General features: G+C 42.7%; 1 protein-coding gene across 1 annotated transcript in view; it reads right to left on the minus strand.

The window, feature by feature from the left end:
- ADHFE1 (alcohol dehydrogenase iron containing 1) overlaps positions 1-20436 on the minus strand; it is a 43780-nt gene that overhangs the window by 20727 nt on the left and 2617 nt on the right. Inside the window, exons 3-8 of the mRNA XM_066578267.1 lie at positions 19990-20027; positions 19599-19636; positions 12234-12287; positions 10065-10219; positions 9112-9308; positions 1680-1757 (exon numbers count right to left, since the gene is read on the minus strand). Of these exons, the coding sequence (XP_066434364.1) occupies positions 1680-1757; positions 9112-9308; positions 10065-10219; positions 12234-12287; positions 19599-19636; positions 19990-20027 (560 nt within the window). The remainder of the gene's footprint in view (positions 1-1679; positions 1758-9111; positions 9309-10064; positions 10220-12233; positions 12288-19598; positions 19637-19989; positions 20028-20436) is intronic.

Here is a 20436-nt window from a genome sequence, read left to right on the forward strand (position 1 = left end):
ATCACCCACATATTTGGAATGTCACGATGTAAGGCTGTGTTCACATCTGCATTCAGCCATTCCATTTTCCTGCTCTGTCATCAAACGATGGAAACGAACTGTGCTTGGACTCCATTAACACGAGGGGCTGCTGCTAATCTTTGGTTTTGTGTTCTTTTTTTGCTTCTATGGTAACGAATGTTACATCACATGAAAGCCTTATGTGTCTAATATATGTTTTCAAAATTTTGTGTTTGTAGCTTATGGCAACAGTGATCTCGGCACGCGGGAAAATAAAATGGCGGAGTCTAAGGCGATATTCACAGCAAATGAGAGCAGAGGAGGGATAAAATTCTTGTTTCTGCAAGGAAAGTCCGCGAAGGATAATCATGGTGATATGTCGCAGACATTGGGGGATCAATGTCCTTCATATTCTACAGTTAAGAACTGGGTTGCCAAATTTAAAACGGGCCACTTCAGCACCAATGATGAGGAACGTCCTGGACGACCGAGAGAGGTTGTTGTTCCGGAGATCGTCGATGCTTTGCACAACCTCACACTGGAGAATCGGCAAATTTTAGCTAAAGGAATAGCAGACATCATGGGGATTTCTGGTGAACGTGTTTGTGTCATTATCCATGAACATTTGAACATGAAGAAGCTATCTGCAAAGTGGGTCCCCAAATGTTTGACAACATATCAGAAAAGCATGCATTTGTAAGAGTTTCCGGACTGACAAGAACTTCCTGGATCGACTGGTCACTATGGATGAGACCTGGATTTATTTGTATGACCCTGAAACCAGTCAAAAGAGTGGAGGCACAGTGGTTCTCCTCGTCCAAAGAAGTTCAGGGTGCAAAAATCAACCACTAAGGTGATGGCATCTGTGTTCTGAGATAAGGAGGGCGTGCTGCTAGTGGACTACCTTCAAAATGGTTCCACCATCAATGCAAGGTATTACATTGAACTTTTGGACCAATTGAAGGCAGCTCTGAAGGCCAAAAGACGCGGCAAGCTGTCCAAAGGAATCTTGTTCCTGCAAGACAACGCCTCCGCTCACACTGCACAAGCGACCATGGCAAAACTGGTGGAGCTAGGCTTCCAGCTGGTTGACCACCCACCTTATTCACCAGATCTAGCTCCCTCTGACTATCATCTGTTTCCAAACCTGAAGAAACACCTCAAGTGTACCAAATTTCACACCATTTCTGGTGCCATGGCTGCTACGGATGACTGGTTTGAGGCAGAACCGAAATCCTTCTTTTTGCAAGGCTTACAGAACTTGGAATACCGATGTAAGAAGTGTGCTGACATCAGTGGAGAGTATGTGGAATAAATGTAAAGTTTCATCTTCCTATCTCGTTTCTTTCTGGGTAAAGCCAAAGACTTATCAGCACCCCCTCGTATAATAGAGTCTGTCAGGTTTCATCTGAAGGCTATTTTCCAACAAAATAGCACAGCACGCTGCACTATATTGTCCTGGATTTTGTGCCGGATCTGCATGAAGTCTCTGATGCAGATGTGAACAGAGCGTATACACTACTTTATTCTCTTCAGTAGCTGAAAAGAAAAAGAGCGTTCAATTCAAAAATGGTTGTCCTGATTGCACAAAGTCCAGATGAAAGAGCTACGCCTACATGTTAGGAGAGACATCAAGGGAAAGGAAACATTGATGTAGAATATATACATATTCCTCTTACCAGTTTTAGCTTTAAGTTTTTCATAGTCAAAGACTGCAATCCCCGTGGTTTCACTTCCAGTCCCAGAGGTTGTTGGTACTTTTATGAAAAATAGTAAAAAAGTTAACAAAAGAACCAAATCCTTCCTGTTACACCTCCAGGGGTATCATAGTTTAACATGACTTTCCATGTGTTATATCTTTCTGTGCCACAGTTTGTTTACATTTTTTATTTCTTTACATTGGGTTTTGTTGTGTTGAGATAGGAGAACAATATTTTTTTACTGGCTTAGTGTCACTAAAAAGGTAGCCATTACACGGAGCGATTATCGCACAAATAATTGTTGGAAATAGTAAATTCAGGTGATGGTTGTACCGTGCACATGCGGCTGCTGAAAGGCACTGAGAAGAAAATCACTCATTTCGACTCTTTCGGCCCATGTAAACATTTGCTCAATCTTAGCCTGGGTTCACAAGGGATGGCTTTGCCGTGGAAATTCAGTGCGGCAAATCCACCTGCGGCTTCTAATTCCGGGACTAGCCAGTCATGTGGACGAAATTTTGCAAAAATCTCGTCCACACGGGGTGGCCAATCCGTTGTGGTAAAGCTGGGCAGAAATAGGGATGCGGTGCGGAATTGACAGCCGCAGCATGTCAATTCTTTTTCTTTACCCGTTGCGGCCTCACTCCTCTCTATGGGGAAAGAAAGCCGCAACGGAATGCCGGCGGCTGAACTGCTCCAAAACATGCGGCGAAATGCGGGGGGTTTTAACCCCTTCCCACTGCAGGGCGTAAGTTTACGTCCTGGCAGCCTGGTACTTCCCGCAACAGGACGTAAACTTACGTCCTGGAGATAGCGCGGGATCACATATGATCCCGCGCTATCCCGCAGCGGGAGCCGGCTGTCAGTCACATCCGGCGTCCCGCTGCAACAGCGGGGGGCATCGGAGATGCGCCCCCCGATGTTAACCCCTTCCCTGCCGCGATCTAAGTAGATCGCAGCAGGGAAAGAGTTCATAGAGGGAGCGTGCTTCCTCTGTGTCTCTGGCTGTAACTCGCGATGTCATCGCGAGAGCCCGGCCTGTCACCATGGCGTCCTGTATTGCCTATGCCTATGATCGCTGTATAAGTGATAAGGCATGGCAGAGCAGTTAGCTCTGCCATGTCTTATGACAGCGATCATCAGGGCAGTGGTTAAAGTCCCTCAGAGGGACACAAACAGTGTAAAAAAAAACAAGGATTAAAAAAATAAATTAAAAAAATGTAAAAAAAAGAGTAAAAAAAACATTTTTTATGCTTTTTCTCAGATTAGCATAAAAAAAAGGTAAAAAAAAAAATAAAACCCCACATATTTGGTATTGTCGCGTCCGTAACGACACGTACAATAAGTTGCACATGCTTTTGACTGTGCACGGAAAAAAACGCTAAGAAAAACGCTAAAAAACTGAGGCAAAATGCTCATTTTTAGCATTTTGCCTCACTAAAAACGCAATAAAAGTGATCAAAAAAGCCGTATGTACCCCAAAATGGTACCAGTAAAAACTACAGCTCGTCTCGCAAAAAATAAGCCCTCATAGAGCGCCGTACATCAAAAAATAAAAAAGTTACAGGACTTTGAATGCAGCAATTTAGAATAGAAAAAAGATTTCCAAAAAAAAGGTTTTTTATTGCAGAAAAGTGGGAAAACCTAAAAAAAATGTAAGATTTTGGTATCGTTGTAACCGTACCGGTCCGCAGAAAAAATGGAATGTCTCATTTATGCTGCATGATTAACGGTGTAAAAAAAAAAAAAAAAATCTATGGCAGAATTGATGCGTTTTCTCTCCCTGCTATCATAAAAAAAAAAAAAAAGTTTTACAATATAGTCTATGTACCCAAAAGTGGCACCAATAAAAACTACAGTTCACCACGCAGAAAACAAGCCCTCATACGGCCACGTCGACGGAAAAATAAAAAAGTTATGACTTTTGATAAACGGAGAAGAAAATCCGCCAAAAATTGTTGCGTCCTTAAACCCAAAATAGGCCATGTCATGAAGGGGTTAAAGCTGCAGCTCTCCTGCAGAAATATTGCGGCTTTTCGGTGCGGCCAAGCAACAATATTTCCATTCCGTGGGAACCCAGCCTCAGAGTACCTGCCTGTTTACTGTAAATAGAGATGGGGGTGGGGGGGTCTGGCTGCTCAGAAGGCATTCACAGAATGACTATCACTCCTGTGTATAGGAGCAACAGTCGCCCCGTGTGCAGGTACCTTAACTTTGGCTCATATGATAGCCAGTGTGATACTTAGCAAAACTGCCATGTAGTTTATTTACCTAAGATGACATTTATGTGCTGAAATATCCCTGTGAACTGCTGCCTGCCTTCCTCCTATCTTGTGGTCTTCTGTCTGGTACCTCTTGATTGACAAGGGGAAGCTAGGATGGCAGAGCAGGAGATGAGTCATCCTGCTCATTGACCTGCATGCAGGGAGGAGGGACTGGGATAGACACTCACACACTGGGAATTGCAGGTAGAGCTAATGGTGAAATCTTCGGTTGTTAATAGGGCTAGGTTGACATCTACATTCAGGGCTTCAGTTTTCCTGCTCGTTAGTGGGAGCAGAAAAGGAGAATTCCCCGCCAGAACAGATCTGTCTTATGATTGAACTGAACAGCAACGAATGGACCTCAGTAACTATAATAGATCCACTCCGTTTCTATTTAGCTATCCGGAATTTTACCAGACAAAAATGTCCTTCATGCAGGACTTTCTCCCCCCCGCCCCAACATTTTATGCTGGATCTGTGACAGAACTTCCAAACAGAGGTTCCTAAAACAGGTGTGAACATAGCCTAAGGCCTCATGTCCACAGGCTAATTATATTTACAAAATCCGCGCGGGTGTCCCACATGCGTGATCCGCGCCCCATAGAGATGCATTGGACATCTGCAGGTAAGTAAATACCTGCGGATGTCATTTTCCCCTGCCGTGCGGATCACACATGCGGGAAATCACCCACAGCATGCTTTATTTTCTGCGGGTTTCCTGCACGGACGGCTCCCGCAGGCTTTCATTGAAGCCTATGGAAGCCGTCCGTATTTGCGGCACACCCGCAGCTTTCCACTCTGCCCCGGGAAAGCAGGGATTAAAAAGAAAAAGGGAGTGCACGGCGCATGTACGCGGCCGGGCATGCCGAGCACATCCGCCGGGCAGAAGGAAAGAAGATCCGGCCGCGACGGACGGGAACCCGCAGCTTCCGGACAGGTGAGTATTATCAATTTATAGGCCTCATGTCTGCGGGAATGGAGGGACCCGCTGCGGGATTCTGCATGGAGAATCCGCGAGGCCCGAATTTCCTAGTGGACATGAGGCCTAAATCTTTCTGTACTTCCTCCTCATGGGATCATGTCTGTGCGTGTAATTGGCATTCAGACAGCAAGATCTCTGTAGTTATCTGTACAGTCTATAGAACACAGCATACACAGTACAGCAGCAGCTGCTCCCACTAGTCCTGAGAGGATGATAAATCAGATATACACCCTACGCAGGGAAAAATGGAGTACAATGCAAGATACAAGTCATATAATGGCCAGAAAGAGGGTTATTCCTCAAGTACACACAAGGCAGCTTATTCTGAAAACTTTTTGCGACAAGTTACCACAATCAACTTAAAAGCTTTGCTGCATCTGTAGTATCATACAGTTTGATCAACAGGAAGCAAAACAACCCATAAGAGACCAAAAAACAGTTGTCCTCATCTAATGGTACTTTCCAATAACCATTTTAAAGACTATTTCCTAAATATGGATTTAGATGTCATATACTAAGTAACACCTACTTATAAGCAATACACATATGCACTAAATGGAAGCGTATACAATTATACACTAAAGCTGTTCATGTACATTATGCTCACAGTGGCAGAAAAAAGTCTAATTTTCAATATATATCAAAGCCCTTCACAGTTTAGACATAGTTTAAACTACTTCCTTTATTAAATAATTTTTAAAAAAATAAAACACAAAACGGGGCACTACAAAAAACCTCCTTGTTATAGAGGTATATTGACCTTAGTCACGTAGTAAACGACTATAGCTGCTTACTTATTTTTTCACACCCTCATTAATGTTCAAGAGGGGCTGTAAATTTGTATAATAGTGCAGCAGCTGTCGTTATATCAAAAACCTTGGATATGGGTAAGAACAGATTTATATCTTACGCATTACTTCCCATATTTCGGGTCTTATGATAGAAATTAATCAAGACTTGAGATGAATGCTGTTATGGCAGCGATTAGTCTTGTTTTTTTCAATATCACAAGACAGGAAGGTTAGCGGATATTGGAGGTGTGTGCCTTTAGACTTGATGATGCGATTATATATTTCATAATTCAAGTGAATAAAGGCTCATCTCCTATTCATATCTTTTCAATTTTAATATCATAATCTCCAATTTTTTATATGTATTTTCTTTGTGTTTTTGGTTAAAATCTCAACGCGTTTCTCCGCTTATTGTAGCGGGTCATCAGGAGATTTTTCACTGGGATTATGGCTTTAGTTCTAGATTAATGCCTGTTCCAGAGTTTTAATAGCTCTCTTTAAAGAGGACCATTTTCGCTCTGTCAGACAGAGTAGGCAGTGCAGATGAATCAACTGAAATAAGAGATGAGTGGTTACTAATAGAAGGACACCTCTATTATAGAGGTAGTTTCTATATTTGTAAACGATATAGATCTGTCTCTTTTTCAGAGAATGCAGTATTGTAATAGACAATCTGCTCTTCTATATAGCACAGTATTGCATCGTTATGAGGTGATAGTCTTTGGTATAGGCTATCACTCCCTATACTGCAAGTCTGTGATCTATATATTTCCTATTATTCTTCATGTATCTATATATAGGGAAAGCAGCTTGTGGTAAGCACGCTGCGTCCCTATATAGTTTAGATACTAGTCAGCCGCAACCATATATATAAAGATAAGGAGTATCGATTAGAGGTGTTCCCAGATCTATGGTTAAAGCAGGTTGGCTATTATCTCTTCCTTCATAGCACTGCCTAATGCTGGTACATGTTTCTGACAGAGAGTAAGAGAGGTAGCGCCTCTGGCCTGGATGGTAGGTCAGGGCTATGACTACCACTACATAGGCTAAACTATATAGAGACGCAGCGTGCTTACCACAAGCTGCTTTCCCTATATATAGATACATGAAGAATAATAGGAAATATATAGATCACAGACTTGCAGTATAGGGAGTGATAGCCTATACTAAAGGCTATCACCTCAGAACGATGCAACACTGTGCTATATAGAAGAGCAGATTGTCTATTACAATACTGCATTCTCTGAAAAAGAGACAGATCTATATCGTTTACAAATATAGAAACTACCTCTATAATAGAGGTGTCCTTCTATTAGTAACCACTCATCTCTTATTTCAGTTGATTCATCTGCACTGCCTACTCTATGTCTGACAGAGCGAAAATGGTCCTCTTTAAAGAGAGCTATTAAAACTCTGGAACAGGCATTAATCTATAACTAAAGCCATAATCTCAGTGAAAAATCTCCTGATGACCCGCTACAATAAGCGGAGAAACGCGTTGAGATTTTAACCAAAAACACAAAGAAAATACATATAAAAAATTGGAGATTATGATATTAAAATTGAAAAGATATGAATAGGAGATGAGCCTTTATTCACTTGAATTATGAAATATATAATCGCATCATCAAGTCTAAAGGCACACACCTCCAATATCCGCTAACCTTCCTGTCTTGTGATATTGAAAAAAACAAGACTAATCGCTGCCATAACAGCATTCATCTCAAGTCTTGATTAATTTCTATCATAAGACCCGAAATATGGGAAGTAATGCGTAAGATATAAATCTGTTCTTACCCATATCCAAGGTTTTTGATATAACGACAGCTGCTGCACTATTATACAAATTTACAGCCCCTCTTGAACATTAATGAGGGTGTGAAAAAATAAGTAAGCAGCTATAGTCGTTTACTACGTGACTAAGGTCAATATACCTCTATAACAAGGAGGTTTTTTCTAGTGCCCCGTTTTGTGTTTTATTTTTTTTTAAATTATTTAATAAAGGAAGTATTTTAAACTATGTCTAAACTGTGAAGGGCTTTGTTCATGTACATTAAGTTGATATTGGTTGAAAAAGGTTCTGAGCAGCTGAAATGCTGCACTTTTTATATGCGGTTTTGGGACCGATAGGCTGGGTTCCCACGGGATGGAAATCTTGCAGTTTGGCTGCACTGAAAAAACGAGAGATTTCTGGGGGTAAGCGCAGTTTTAAAACCTGCAGCCACGGGTTTTGAAGCGGCTTCGCCGCCTGCATCTCCCCTGCAGCCGTCTCTTCCCATAGAGAGGAGAGAGGCTGCAATGGGGAAAAATAAAAAAAGAAATTTTGACATACTACGGCTGTCAATTCCGCGCCACATCTCCGGTTCTGCCCAGCCTTGCCGCAACGGATTGGCCACCCCGTGTTGAGGAAATTTTGCTAAATCTCGTCCACATGGCTTAACCCAGGTTAAAAAGTCGCGGGCGGAATTGCCACACAAATGCTATGGCAATTCCATCCCGTGTGAACCCAGCCATAAAGTTCCCATTGGACATGCTGACATCTTTTCTATTCTTTTTAAGTACAGCAAACTGTCATTTAGATTTAGTGATGTTACCAGAGGAACATGGTAGATAAAGCCAGCATGTATAAATTAACCTGCTATACCGCTGCCTAAAATATTCTCCCACTAGTAATCTTATCAAATGTTGTAAACATATGATGGGTCGGTACCTAAAATTTCCACCAGTCTCACATATTTCTCATTCTCTAGTGTTAGGCCTCATGCCCACGGGCAAAATAAGATTTTAAATCCGCAGCGGATCACCCGCATGCGGTTCCGCATCCCATAGGGATGCATTGACCACCCGCGGGTAGATAAATACCCGCGGATGGTCAATAAAAGTGAATTTTAAAAACATGGAGCATGAAAAAAAACGTGACATGCTCCATTTTCGTGCGGGTCTCCCGCGGAGACCTAAAATAAGAATAACTTACCCGCCTCGGACCGGGCAGGTCTTCTCTTCTTCAGGGCCGGATCTTCTTGCTTTGGCCCGGCGGATGTGCCCGGCGCATGCGTGCAGCACGCTGCCGGCGTGCCGAGTACATCCGCCGGCCGAAGAAAGAAGATCTGGCCGTGAAGAAGAGAAGACCTTCCCGGCCCGCTGCGGGTAAGTTTATTCTTATTTACTCTTATTTTCAGCCCTCATGTCCGCGGGGCAGGAGGGACCCGCTACGGATTCTCCATGGAGAATCCGTAGCGGGCCTGATTTTCCCCGTGGACATGAGGCCTTACTCTCATTCAAAACTAACAGCACCCTCCAATTCCATGAAAGTTTCCTCTAACACAAAAGTAACAAATGAACAATAAATGGTAAAGTAAAATAGTTCTTTTTACCTGCAATGAGGGGCTTAAGAGTTGCAGTCACTGGTTCTCCTTTTCCAATAGGGGCATTGACAAAGTCCAGAAAGTCAGAGTCAGGATTACATGCATAGAGGTTAGCAACCTTACAGGTATCCATTGCAGAGCCACCTCCAACACCGACATAGGCATCAAATGACCTACTTCTTGTGAACTGTATTGCATCCATGAAGCTGCACACAAGTAAGAACAGCAATTCTAAGCAGATTTCTCATGTGATTTTTTCCTGTATATTACCGGTTTTTAACTCAAAGTATTATTATTTCCATTGAACTCCACTAACTGCTGTTACTGTTCAAGCCAATATCTAACCAAAACTCAGTTATGCTTAAAATTCAACATAGTCAATAGGGTGTTTCAGTGCTGAATAGACAGTGTCAGAGTGTGTAGGAACACCCCCTTTAACAAAGAGCAACAGTAAAAGCCTATTTACACTCAACGATTATCGTTCAAAATTCGTTCAAATGACTGCAAACGAGTAATAGTTACATGTAAACGCTGCCATTGTGCACTTTTCATCTGAATGATGATTTTAAGATAAACTTAAAATCCATCATTCAGCCGCAAAGAGATAAAGTATCTCTCAACAAGCTGTGATAACAGCGGGAGTCGGAGATTACATTGTATTCAGCCGGCAGCCCCGACGAGAATAATGTAGCTGTGTGCAGAGCCCAGCGTTTGTTTAATTGCATGCTGGGCTCTGCAAACAGCTCCTGGAGACCCTTTTTACATGCAAACGAAGATGATAAAGTGTTAATGGAAATTAGTGTCCATTAACACTTTATGCAAAAAGATCATTAAAACGTTCAATCTTTCAATCATTTGAAATAGTGCATAATATGCGAATTGTAATCTTTATATATTTTATCATTATGTATAATATTTACTATATACCATGCAAGTAAAATATACTGCACTGTGGTCCTTACCTGGCATCTGTGGGCTCCACTCTAACCTTGTCATACAAGCAGAATTTTATACCACTCTTAGTCAGTGAATCGATCACAGCTTGAACTGGGGGGAGAGATGCAAGGTTCTTGTCTGTCATCACACAAACATTTCTTGCACCCATATTCTGTAAATCCTTTTTAAAATATAATACAAAGAAATTAAAAGGCTCTCTAGGACAAAATGTAAAAAAAAAAAAAAAAAGAAATCAGCATTATACAAGTACATGACAATATCTTTCTTAACAAGGCCAGAACCAGCTTGGATCTGGAGAGCCTACCTTTCATTGCTCCCAGGCTGGCACCTCACGGGGCATGCCATTCCCAAGTCAGCTCTGTCCCCCTTCCTGTCATTGCTTGTAGAGGTAGATGCTTCTTTGCCTCCTCTCTAGGCGAAGCTTCATAAATGCCCTAAACTGCAGATCTTTTTAAAGGGTGAGTACAGCCCTGTATGGGTACCTTCACACGGAGCAAAATCACCGCGGGCATTCTGCAACAGAATACCTGCAGCAATTCTTTGTAAATTCGCAGTGGCCATATCTGCACCATTTAGGTGCAGATTTGGACATATTCTTTATTGGGGATCAGCTGCAGGACCCCCCCTTGCATTTCAAGGGTTGAATTCCACAGCATAAATAGACATGTTGCAGATTTAGAATCCACAGCGCTTTTCAAAAAACACTGCGGACTCGTAACGGAAAATTGTGCTGCAGATTCATTGTATTTTTTATTGTCTGTCAAGAATATCAATCCCCCTTCAGGAAGATGATCCAGTGCTGAAGAATGGAGCTGAGCATGCATGGTCACCCTCCTTGAGGTCAGCGTGTAGACATGCACTTTAATTATACAGTGTGAACACTGGCCATTGGGCGCCATTACAAAGAACTAAAAGGGAATATATTGCAATTGGAATATTTTTGCAAACTTCAGTCAATTCCACAACAAAGCTGAGCATTGTAAAGCTATTGCTGTATCCGGTAATGCTGGGATAACCTCCTTAATAAAAGTTTCTCCTAACATAAAAATGAATAAAACACCCCACAAACATTTCTGTATAAGCGAATGTATTAATACTTTATAGTTAACCACTAAAACAGATTTTCATAGCACTACATTTTTTGGAAGCTTTTACTCCACACGGTTACGTTTTAGGTTTCTTTTGATATGGTGCATGATCACAGACATAAGACAGCCAAGTAATTGTCCGGCCAGCAACCATTAGTCCTGACTCCTTTATTAACATGTAATTTTGAATTAATCTACATGTTATTGGAATATCGTGCAGAGAGACAAGCAGCTGCCAGACACCTCTGGCTTCACTTATCACTTTCTGCATCCACTTACTGAAAGCCAATGTCTTTTGCCAGCGCAAATACTTTTTTTCACAATGCTATGTGTTCACATAATTATAAACAGAATCGGTCTACAGACAAAGGAAAGGTAACTGTATTCCATTTCCCTCTGTGGGGTACAGAAAAATAGCTTTGAATTAAAGGTTATGTTTTAAATAAAGATTTTCCGTCATGCTGTGATTTGTACAATTTAAAGAGTAATTGTACTTTTTAAAAAAAATAAGCTTTTGACATGTCAGAACGATTTGTCAAAAGCTTTGATCAGTGGGGGTCTGGGTGCCGAGACCCCCGATAATGGCTGAAATGAGGGGACTGCAGCAATGTGCCCTTTTTTCTTTGTTGCTTGCGGTCTCCTCTCGGCAGGTGAAGATAGATGCATAGGGATTAGACATCTTCTATAAATCTCTTCAGCTGCCAAAAGTAGGCAGCAAAAACAGCCGAAGAGGCACAGCCCTCAGATGAGCGATGCAGCCTCTTCAGTTCAGCAATCAGAGGGCGTCTCAGCAGCAGGAACCCACTGATCAAAACTTTTGACGTCTCTGACATGTCAAAAGTTCGTAAAAAGTGAAGTTACTCTTTAAAAACAAAAAATACCAGAACTATTGGTAGGTGTCTCGGAAATTAGAACACAGAGATAATGAAATATCCAACAATGTCCCATTTTTATTAACCGGGAGTATGTTCAAAGTTATGGCATGCTTATTTAATTTTAGGGAATGTGCCCCATTGAGTTCAATGTTGATTTAAAAACTACATATTTTGCAGGTTCTTTGTTTCTGCTTTATGTATTTTTCCTTACCATTCCAACTTCTTTTGTAACACCTTCTCCATATCTGATACTGGAAACAGCCATCTGAGAGAAAGAAACAAATGCCTGTGAATGTAATATACCTAATTGACAAGGTCATTGTCAAATGTGAACATACAAGCGGCTATATCAACTACAATCTGGTCACCTTACATTACCTTGATTAGTCTATGTAAAAAACAGAGGGTGACCACATGCACCAACAGTGACTGATATATTTTTGGATGTAAAGGGGTTAAGCGAGTGGGTTCAGAAATATTGTTTGTTCTCTTATATCCTTGCTTTCTCCTACAGATGAGAATCAAGTTTGCCCATAAATTATTTGCACGAAATTGCCTTAAAAATGCACCTCTTCAGGGAGGCATAGCAAATCTCCTGACCTAGTCCCCCTGCCTCTCCCTATGGCTTCCCACACCTTCCGCCCCCTGCCTATTGCATACGACCTCTACCCCTGCACCTCCTTACCGCCTCCACACTGTTTGCGTCCTAATAACTGTTTTCCATATGTAATTCCCGCACCGCCTGTGTTCCCCATGCCTCATCTCCCCCCCCCCCTACTTCCTGTATCACCCCCACCCCATTTCTTTCAAACTGATGGTATATCACATGTAATTGTTGTATTGTCTGTGTTCTTCTGTGCTTGAAAGCGCTGCGGAATAAGTTGGCGCTTTACAAATAAAGATTATTATTTGCGTATATTGTGGGCTCATACAGAAGCTAAGCCCTATGGAGGTCCATACTGTGCATGGGATATTTGGAGGAGGCAAAAATTAGACAGGCCCAATTTTCATTGTTCATCTAGTAAGCTACCTTTCTCAACTACAATGAATAGCCACAGAGACGCCCATCCAGTTGCATGTTGGACCTCCATCGAACTTGAAAACAGCAGCAATTCATTGAGACATAGATCTTACAAGGAGATGACATCAATCTGCAGAAATATTGGACAATGCGTACAGGATAGCTTTGTGTAGTTAACGCAAATTAGATGGAGGTACTTTGAACAGCTGGCGGGAAGGATTTATCGATTCATGCTGCTTGCGCTAAATTCTGCCCTTCGAAATCAGCACAGTGCAACAGAAACCTGGATTCATCTGACCAGCTGATATTTTTCCACTGCTCAGCAATCCAATTTTTGTGTCTTTTTGGCCATTTGAGTCTTGTTAAACTACTAACAATGACCTGTCCGTCCGTGTGTGAGTGGGTTTGTGAGTGACTTACACGCTTCACCTCATATCACATGATGATGACATCATCAAAGGTCCTTCATCCTCAGTGAGGGAGTTACATGCTCCACCCCTGATTACATGACCATAACATCATCACAGGTCCTGTAAGCACACGGCTGTTGTCCGGCTAGGTGTTCGTTAGTATTCCATAGCAACTGAGACCGCACGAGATTTGTAGTCAGCTCGTAATCTGCATAAGAATGCTGGACCTTTGATTATGTCACCATCATGTGATCAAGGGCGAAACATGTAACTCCCTCGCTGGCGATGAAGGACCATTGATGACCGAGCGAGAAGTCCCTCACTAGTTATTCTGCTTCAGTGAGCTGAAACCGAAAAACAAGTGACTACTAATTGACCTCTCACTCAGTATCCTGTCAGGTGCTGTGTTTACATGGTCTGACAGCCGCCCATAGTCACTTGTTTGACAATTATTCAGGCGACTATTGGCCTGTGTAAAAGTAACCTAAAGCTCCATGCTCGCGTCTGTTTTTAATCGATCTTAGAAAAAGGCCAATTTCGTTGAGAGATTTTCATGCAATTTTCATGCACGTTATACATCAGTCTTCCATTCGTGTAAAAAAACAAAACAAAACAAAAAAAACACACAAATGTACAGGATCTGTACTTTCTGGTTATCTTAATTTCTTTAACCCCATAACGACCAGCCCATAGTGTTTTTACGTCCTGCCCAAGTGGGCTTTACTCACTGAGGATGTAAAAACATGCGTCCTACAGAGAATAAAGCCCCGTGGGCTATGGATGTGACAGCTCCATGCTGTCGGTGCCCTCAGGTAGCCGACAGCATGGAGCTGTCATCCCGGGCTGCAGGGATCCCCCCCGGCAATGCGATCGGCGCTATCCAATCGATAGCGCCGATCGCACAAAAGTTACAAAAAGTGCAAAAAAAGTTAAAGATTCAGCTGCCCTGATGGATCGGATCCATCAGGGCAGCTGAAATTACTCACCCCCGTCCGCCGCACTGCTCCCCGCTGTCCTGGTCCTCCGGGCCCCGAAGTCGGCGTCCTGCGCATGCACGCCAGGCGGCATTACGTCAGCCGCATGCGCAGAGGACCTGGCAGCCCGGGAAATTTAAAATCTCCTGGCTCTCGGCTCCAGTAGGCAGCCGGGAGGCAGGAGATGTCCCCAGCATCGCGATCGCCTTTATCCATTGGATAACGGCGATTGCGGAAAAGTGAAGAAAAAAAATGAAAAAAAAACAAAAAGCTTCACCTCCCCTCATGGATCGGATCCATGAGGGAAGGTGAAAATACTCACCCCCCTTCCTCCATGTCCTCCGGCCGGTTTTGGGACCCTCCGCTGGCTTCTGCGCATGCGCCGATGTGGTGCGCATGCGCAGAAGGCCGGCGAGCCCAGCGAATTCAAAATCTCCCTGAACCCGGCTGTCACAGATAGCTGAGTGCAGGGAGATATGACTGGGGAGCGCTGTATGAGGTTTCCAGTCATATGATCACCGTTAAAAAAAAAGTTAAAAGTTAAAAAAGTTTATAAAGTTAAAGTTTCATCTTCCCTTACGGATCGTATCCGTAAGGGGGGATGAAATTACGTACCCAAGGTCCCGGATTTGCTCCCTGGTGGCATGTTGATCCGTGGACCTTACCCCAGCTTCGGCGCATGCGCCCGTCAGCATGATGGTGGACGCATGCGCAAAAGTGAAAGATTGCCCAAGAAATTTAAAATCTCCCTGCTGCTGGCTACCAAAGGTAGCCAAGATCCTGGAGATGTCACGGGGAGCCGCGGTATGCGGTTACTGGTCACGTGATCGCCGTTATCCAATGCATAATGGCGATCACGTAAAAGTTCTTTAAAAAGTGGAAGTTTCATCTCCCCTCACCGATGCGATCGGTGAGAGGAGATGAAACATCTTCTCGGAGGCTTCCGCATTTGAATCCAGATGCGATTATCCTCCATGGATCCTGCCGGCTACTGGGTATGCGCCCGCCGGCAAAATGCTGGACACATTCGCAGAAGCCGGGGAGCCCAGGAAATTTTAAATCTCCTTGTTCCTAGGGACCAACGGTCGCTGAGTGTTGGAGCAGTGACCGGTGGCCTCGCTGAGCGGTCCCCAGTACCATGATAAATTAGTGATATAACATTAGGCCGGTCACGCATGACCGGAGAGGAATTATGGGTTCTGCATGCGCTTGATCAGCGGTAATCCACGGATCAATCACATGCATTGGATTACAGAATTCCCCCCAATTAGCGGGTCAGAATTACGTAATCCACTCGCAGAAACAGAACATGGCATGTTATATTTCACCGCGGATATCCGCGACCTAGAGCCCATTGTGCTCTATGACCGCAGATATACTCGCAGCCCATATGCAAATACATTGTGTACAGGCTGCGGGTACCCGTGTCATCTCTAAGCGACGGCGCGGGAAATATAAACAAAAACCGGTGTACTGCGCATGACCCCCTGTGTGAGTAGGCAGTTATGCGCAGTAGATTACGTGGCCGAACGCAGGGTCACAGCTGGAATCCGCTGCGGGCCTCTGCAAGCGGATTCTGCATACGGCCATGAGAGCCCGGTGTTATTTAGATCGCTACCTGTAATCCGTAATTTACAAGAAGCCCCGGGAACGTTCGTCTTCCTGCAGTTCCAGGAGCAGCTTGTTGAGCGCCTTCTATGTGAGACCTCTGCACTGCAGCAAGATTACAAAGCCTCACAGCGCCACGTTTTACACCCCATACCTGCCGCTGAGGTTACGAAATACCCCAAAAAAAGTGAGAGGGGGGGGGGGGGGGGGGATACCCGGTTTTCTTGCCCCATGTGCCCATCCCAACCAGCCTCCGTAATTACCCCTGTCTTTGGACATAAAACACAGTTTATATTATTACTTTTATCTAATATTTAGGAAATGCCAAAAAATGGGGATGGCGGGCAATGGGGCCTGGAATTTATTCAGTTGAACCCTGAAATCCAGCGGGCATTCCCTCCATTATGGGCCTAGCCATGTGTCCTGTAAGTAGATTAGGGCCACAATGCGTATGTTTCTGAACTCGGGACAAACGGGGGTATCCATTTTGGGGTGAACATCTTCATTCCTATGTACACTGTACAAAAAAAACTGTTTTTAAATTGACACAATTGCCAAAAAAAATGAAAATCGTAATTCTTTCCTTCTGCTTTGCTTAGATTCATTCAAATACTGTGGGGTCAAAATACGCAGTACACCCCTAGATGAATTCGTTAAGGGGTCTAGTTTTCAAAATGGGGTCATTTGTGGGGGTTCTCTATCGTTTTGGGCGCTCAATGGCTCTACAAGTGGGCAATGGGGCCTGGAATTTATTCCGTTGTGCCCTGAAATCCAACGGGTGCTCCTTCTATTATAGGCCTAGTCATGTGTCCTTTAAGTAGATTAGGGCCACAATGGGTATGTTTCTGAACACGGGACAAACGGGGGTATCCATTTTGGGGTGAACGTCTTCATTCCTATGTACACTGTACAAAAAAAAACAGCTTTTAAAATGACAGAATTACCAAAAAAATGAAAATCGTAATTTTTTTCCTTCGGCTTAGCTTAGATTCATTCAAAAACTGTGAAGTAAAAAAAGTCATCGTACCCCTAGATACATTCATTAAGGGGTCTACTTTTCAAAATGGGGTCACTTGTGGGGGTTCTCCATCGTTTTGGCCACTCAATGGCTCTACAAGTGTGCAATAGGGCCTAAATCTCCTTCAAGCAAAATTTCTGTTCCGAAAGCCACCGGTTGCTCCTTTCATTTTGGGCCCCATTGTGTTTACAGACGTAATACGAGGGCCACAATGGGTATGTTTCTGAGCACGGGACAAACAGGGGTATCCATTCTGGGGTGCAAATCCTCATTTTCATGTGTACTATAGAAAAAAGTCCTGTCTTTAAAATGACATATTTGCAAAAATATGAAATTTTAGTTTTTCTCTTCTAAATTGCATTGACTCCTGAAAAAAAACTGTGGGGTTAAAATACTCATGACACCCCTCAGTGTTAAGGGGTGTAGTTTTTAAAATGGGGTCACTTGTGGGGTTATCATTTTGACTCCTATGAGCCTTTCCAATCTTGGCTTGGTGTAGGAAAACAAAGTGTTCCTCAAAATGCTGAAAAGTAATGTTAAATTTGTACGTCTCCTAAATGGTTAAAAAAAAACAAAAAACGAAAGTTTTTCCAATATGCGCCCAAAATAAAGTCAACAAATGGAAATATATATCTTAGCAAAATTTTCTATATTATGTTTGCACATATTTGAGATATTGCAGTTGGAAATGTGAAAAAAATGACGATTTTTTCAAAATTTTCCCAATTTTGGCGCTTTTAATAAATAAACACAAATTCTATCGGTCTTTTTTTTCCGCCTAAATGAAGTACCGTATTTTTCGCTTTATAAGGCGCACTTTTTCCGCCTCCAAAGCGGAGGGGAAAAGTTCCTGCGTCTTATAAAGCAAATGTGCCGAAAATTTGTTCCGATTGCCATTTTTAGCTCGATTGCGAATTTAACGCGCGGACGCGATTTATTTAGCGCGATTGCGCGTTAAATTCGCGATCGCACAAACAAATGTGGGATCAGTTAGAAGATTTCTCTCCTCCTGTCAAAAAAAAAATATCATTACTCACCTCCCCCGGCATTCTGCGGCGCTGCTGCAGGCTGTCGCTCCCTCCTGGTCCCCGGCAGAGCATTGCTTTCTGTCCGCGGGGCTTGAAATCCCCGCCTCATGACATCATTGAATGGCTGTGATTGGCTAACACACGTGCGCCTTCAGCCAATCACAGCCATTCAATGATGTCATTGAATGGCTGTGATTGGCTGACGGCGTGTTTTAGCCAATCACAGTATTAGCTTTCTGGAGGTGGGGATTTCAAGCCCTGCATCCAAAAGGAATGCTCTGCCGGGGACCAGGAGGGAGCGACAGCCTGCAGCAGCGCCGCAGAACGCCGGGGGAGGTGAGTACTGCTTTTTTTCCCCCTATTTTCCCGCTTTAAAACGGGGGTGCGTCTTATAGACCAGTACGTCTTATAAGGCGAAAAATACGGTACAACATGTGGCGAAAAAACAATGTCGGAATCGCTTGGATATGCAAAACCTTTCTGCTGTTTTTCCATGTTAAAGTGACACATGTCAGATTTGCAAAATTTGGCCTGGTCATTAAGGCGCAAACAGGCTTGGTCACTAAGGGGTTAATGGTCCCTATGCATTGAAAATGAATCAAAAATCACATCAAGCGAGTGCAATCAATTTTTTTAGTGCACCCATTGACTTGAATGGGCGATTTTTATCAGAAAATCAGACGAAAATAGGACATGGTGTGATTTATTTTTTTTTTTAACTCAAACTGTCCATACTAGTAAAAAAAAAACCATGTGAATATTCCCATTCGAACTAATGTGTTCCTTTTCCGTGTGATTTTGTTCAGATTTCTTAATTTCAAAAATTACATGGAAAAAAAAACAAAAAACGCCTGTGTGTATACAACCTTAGGCCAGTTTCAGATGAGCCTATGGAAACTAGTCCGTATTACGGATGGATTTCAGATGACATTATAACCTTGTGTCATACAGATTGTCATCAGTATTTGCCAGCTGCATATTTTATTGTCAACGAGGCAAATAGGCAAATACTGATCCGCATGTGACCAATTGAAAATAATAGCAATACGGAGGCAAATATGCAAAAAAATAGGTCATGCTGCGTTTAAAAAAAAAAAAAAAAAGCCATGTGAATAGATACATAGATTTACATTAACTCCTAATTGCAATCCGCAAACAACTGACCAAATATGGAGCTAATGTACTGAAATTGTCTGAAAACGGCCTTAGAGAGAATATGGCCACCCACATTGACTCTTATTTCAGACATACCAGGGCTAACTTGTTTCCACTAACCTACAATTTCATTATGAAAGGAGGTGCCAAGAGGATGCTTATACAAACATGGGGTGAGCGTTCGGGCACTGGAGGGCAATGGTGCTGTCTATTGTGGCATCAGGTACGGGCACCCAGCCGGAAATCTCGTATTACCCACAGAAAGTTACCTATGTCATAACATTGATTAGAGTTTGACCTTTTTCTGCAGAACTACCACAACTTACAACAAGTAGTAATTAATTTCCATAAAGCACACTTACCTCAAATGCATAATCTGTCGTTATTTGAGATGACGGCGCTAAAAGTAAAGAATTTTAAATAAATCAATGTATTTAAATGTCGAACCCATACATAACAGAGGCTTACAGAACAGAGAAGAGCATCTTAAAAATGGAGGGCAGAATTAAATAATGTCTATTTATACACAAAGATTGTATGAAATTAGAAAACACATCTGTTTCTCTCCACAAACAGCACCACACTTGTCCATAGGCAGTGTTTGGTATTACAACTTGGTCCCATTCATGTTTTTGTTAAGATCCCTTACCAAGCAGTCGATATAGGCTTTCAAATGGATATGTTTATATTCACTTTGCCTGCAAGATTATGAGTTTCAAGTCTATCTAATGAATGATGGAGTTCAGTCCCTACCTTGGGAGTAAGTGTGCGAATGGGCTGGACATCTGCATCTAAAATGTAAAAAAAAAAGACAGGATAGTAAAATACAAAATGTACAATTATAGCACAGAATTTCAATTGGGAATATTTATTTCCGGGATGCTTGTACTTGTGATCGTGGGGATCTACTTCTCCTGTGGATAGGTAATATTTATTGTGAAGAATCCATTAAAGATTAGTTCAAAGGATAAGTGGAAGAGTTCTCAATGGCGAACAAAATCATGCTACAGTGGTCATTTAAATCCAATCCAATCTGTATCCTGGTTTTCCTAGGGGGCTTACTCTTTTTCTGCTGTTATACAACAGCGCTATATGCTGGCTAAAGCCGGTACTGCATGAGGTGACACGTTGGCTAGGCTCTGACAGCAGAGAGGCTGGCAATATACAGTAAGAGAACCCCGACTGACGTCTTCCAACATC

Source organism: Eleutherodactylus coqui, chromosome 9 (assembly GCF_035609145.1).
Source record: "Eleutherodactylus coqui strain aEleCoq1 chromosome 9, aEleCoq1.hap1, whole genome shotgun sequence".
NCBI classification, from domain to species: domain Eukaryota; kingdom Metazoa; phylum Chordata; class Amphibia; order Anura; family Eleutherodactylidae; genus Eleutherodactylus; species Eleutherodactylus coqui.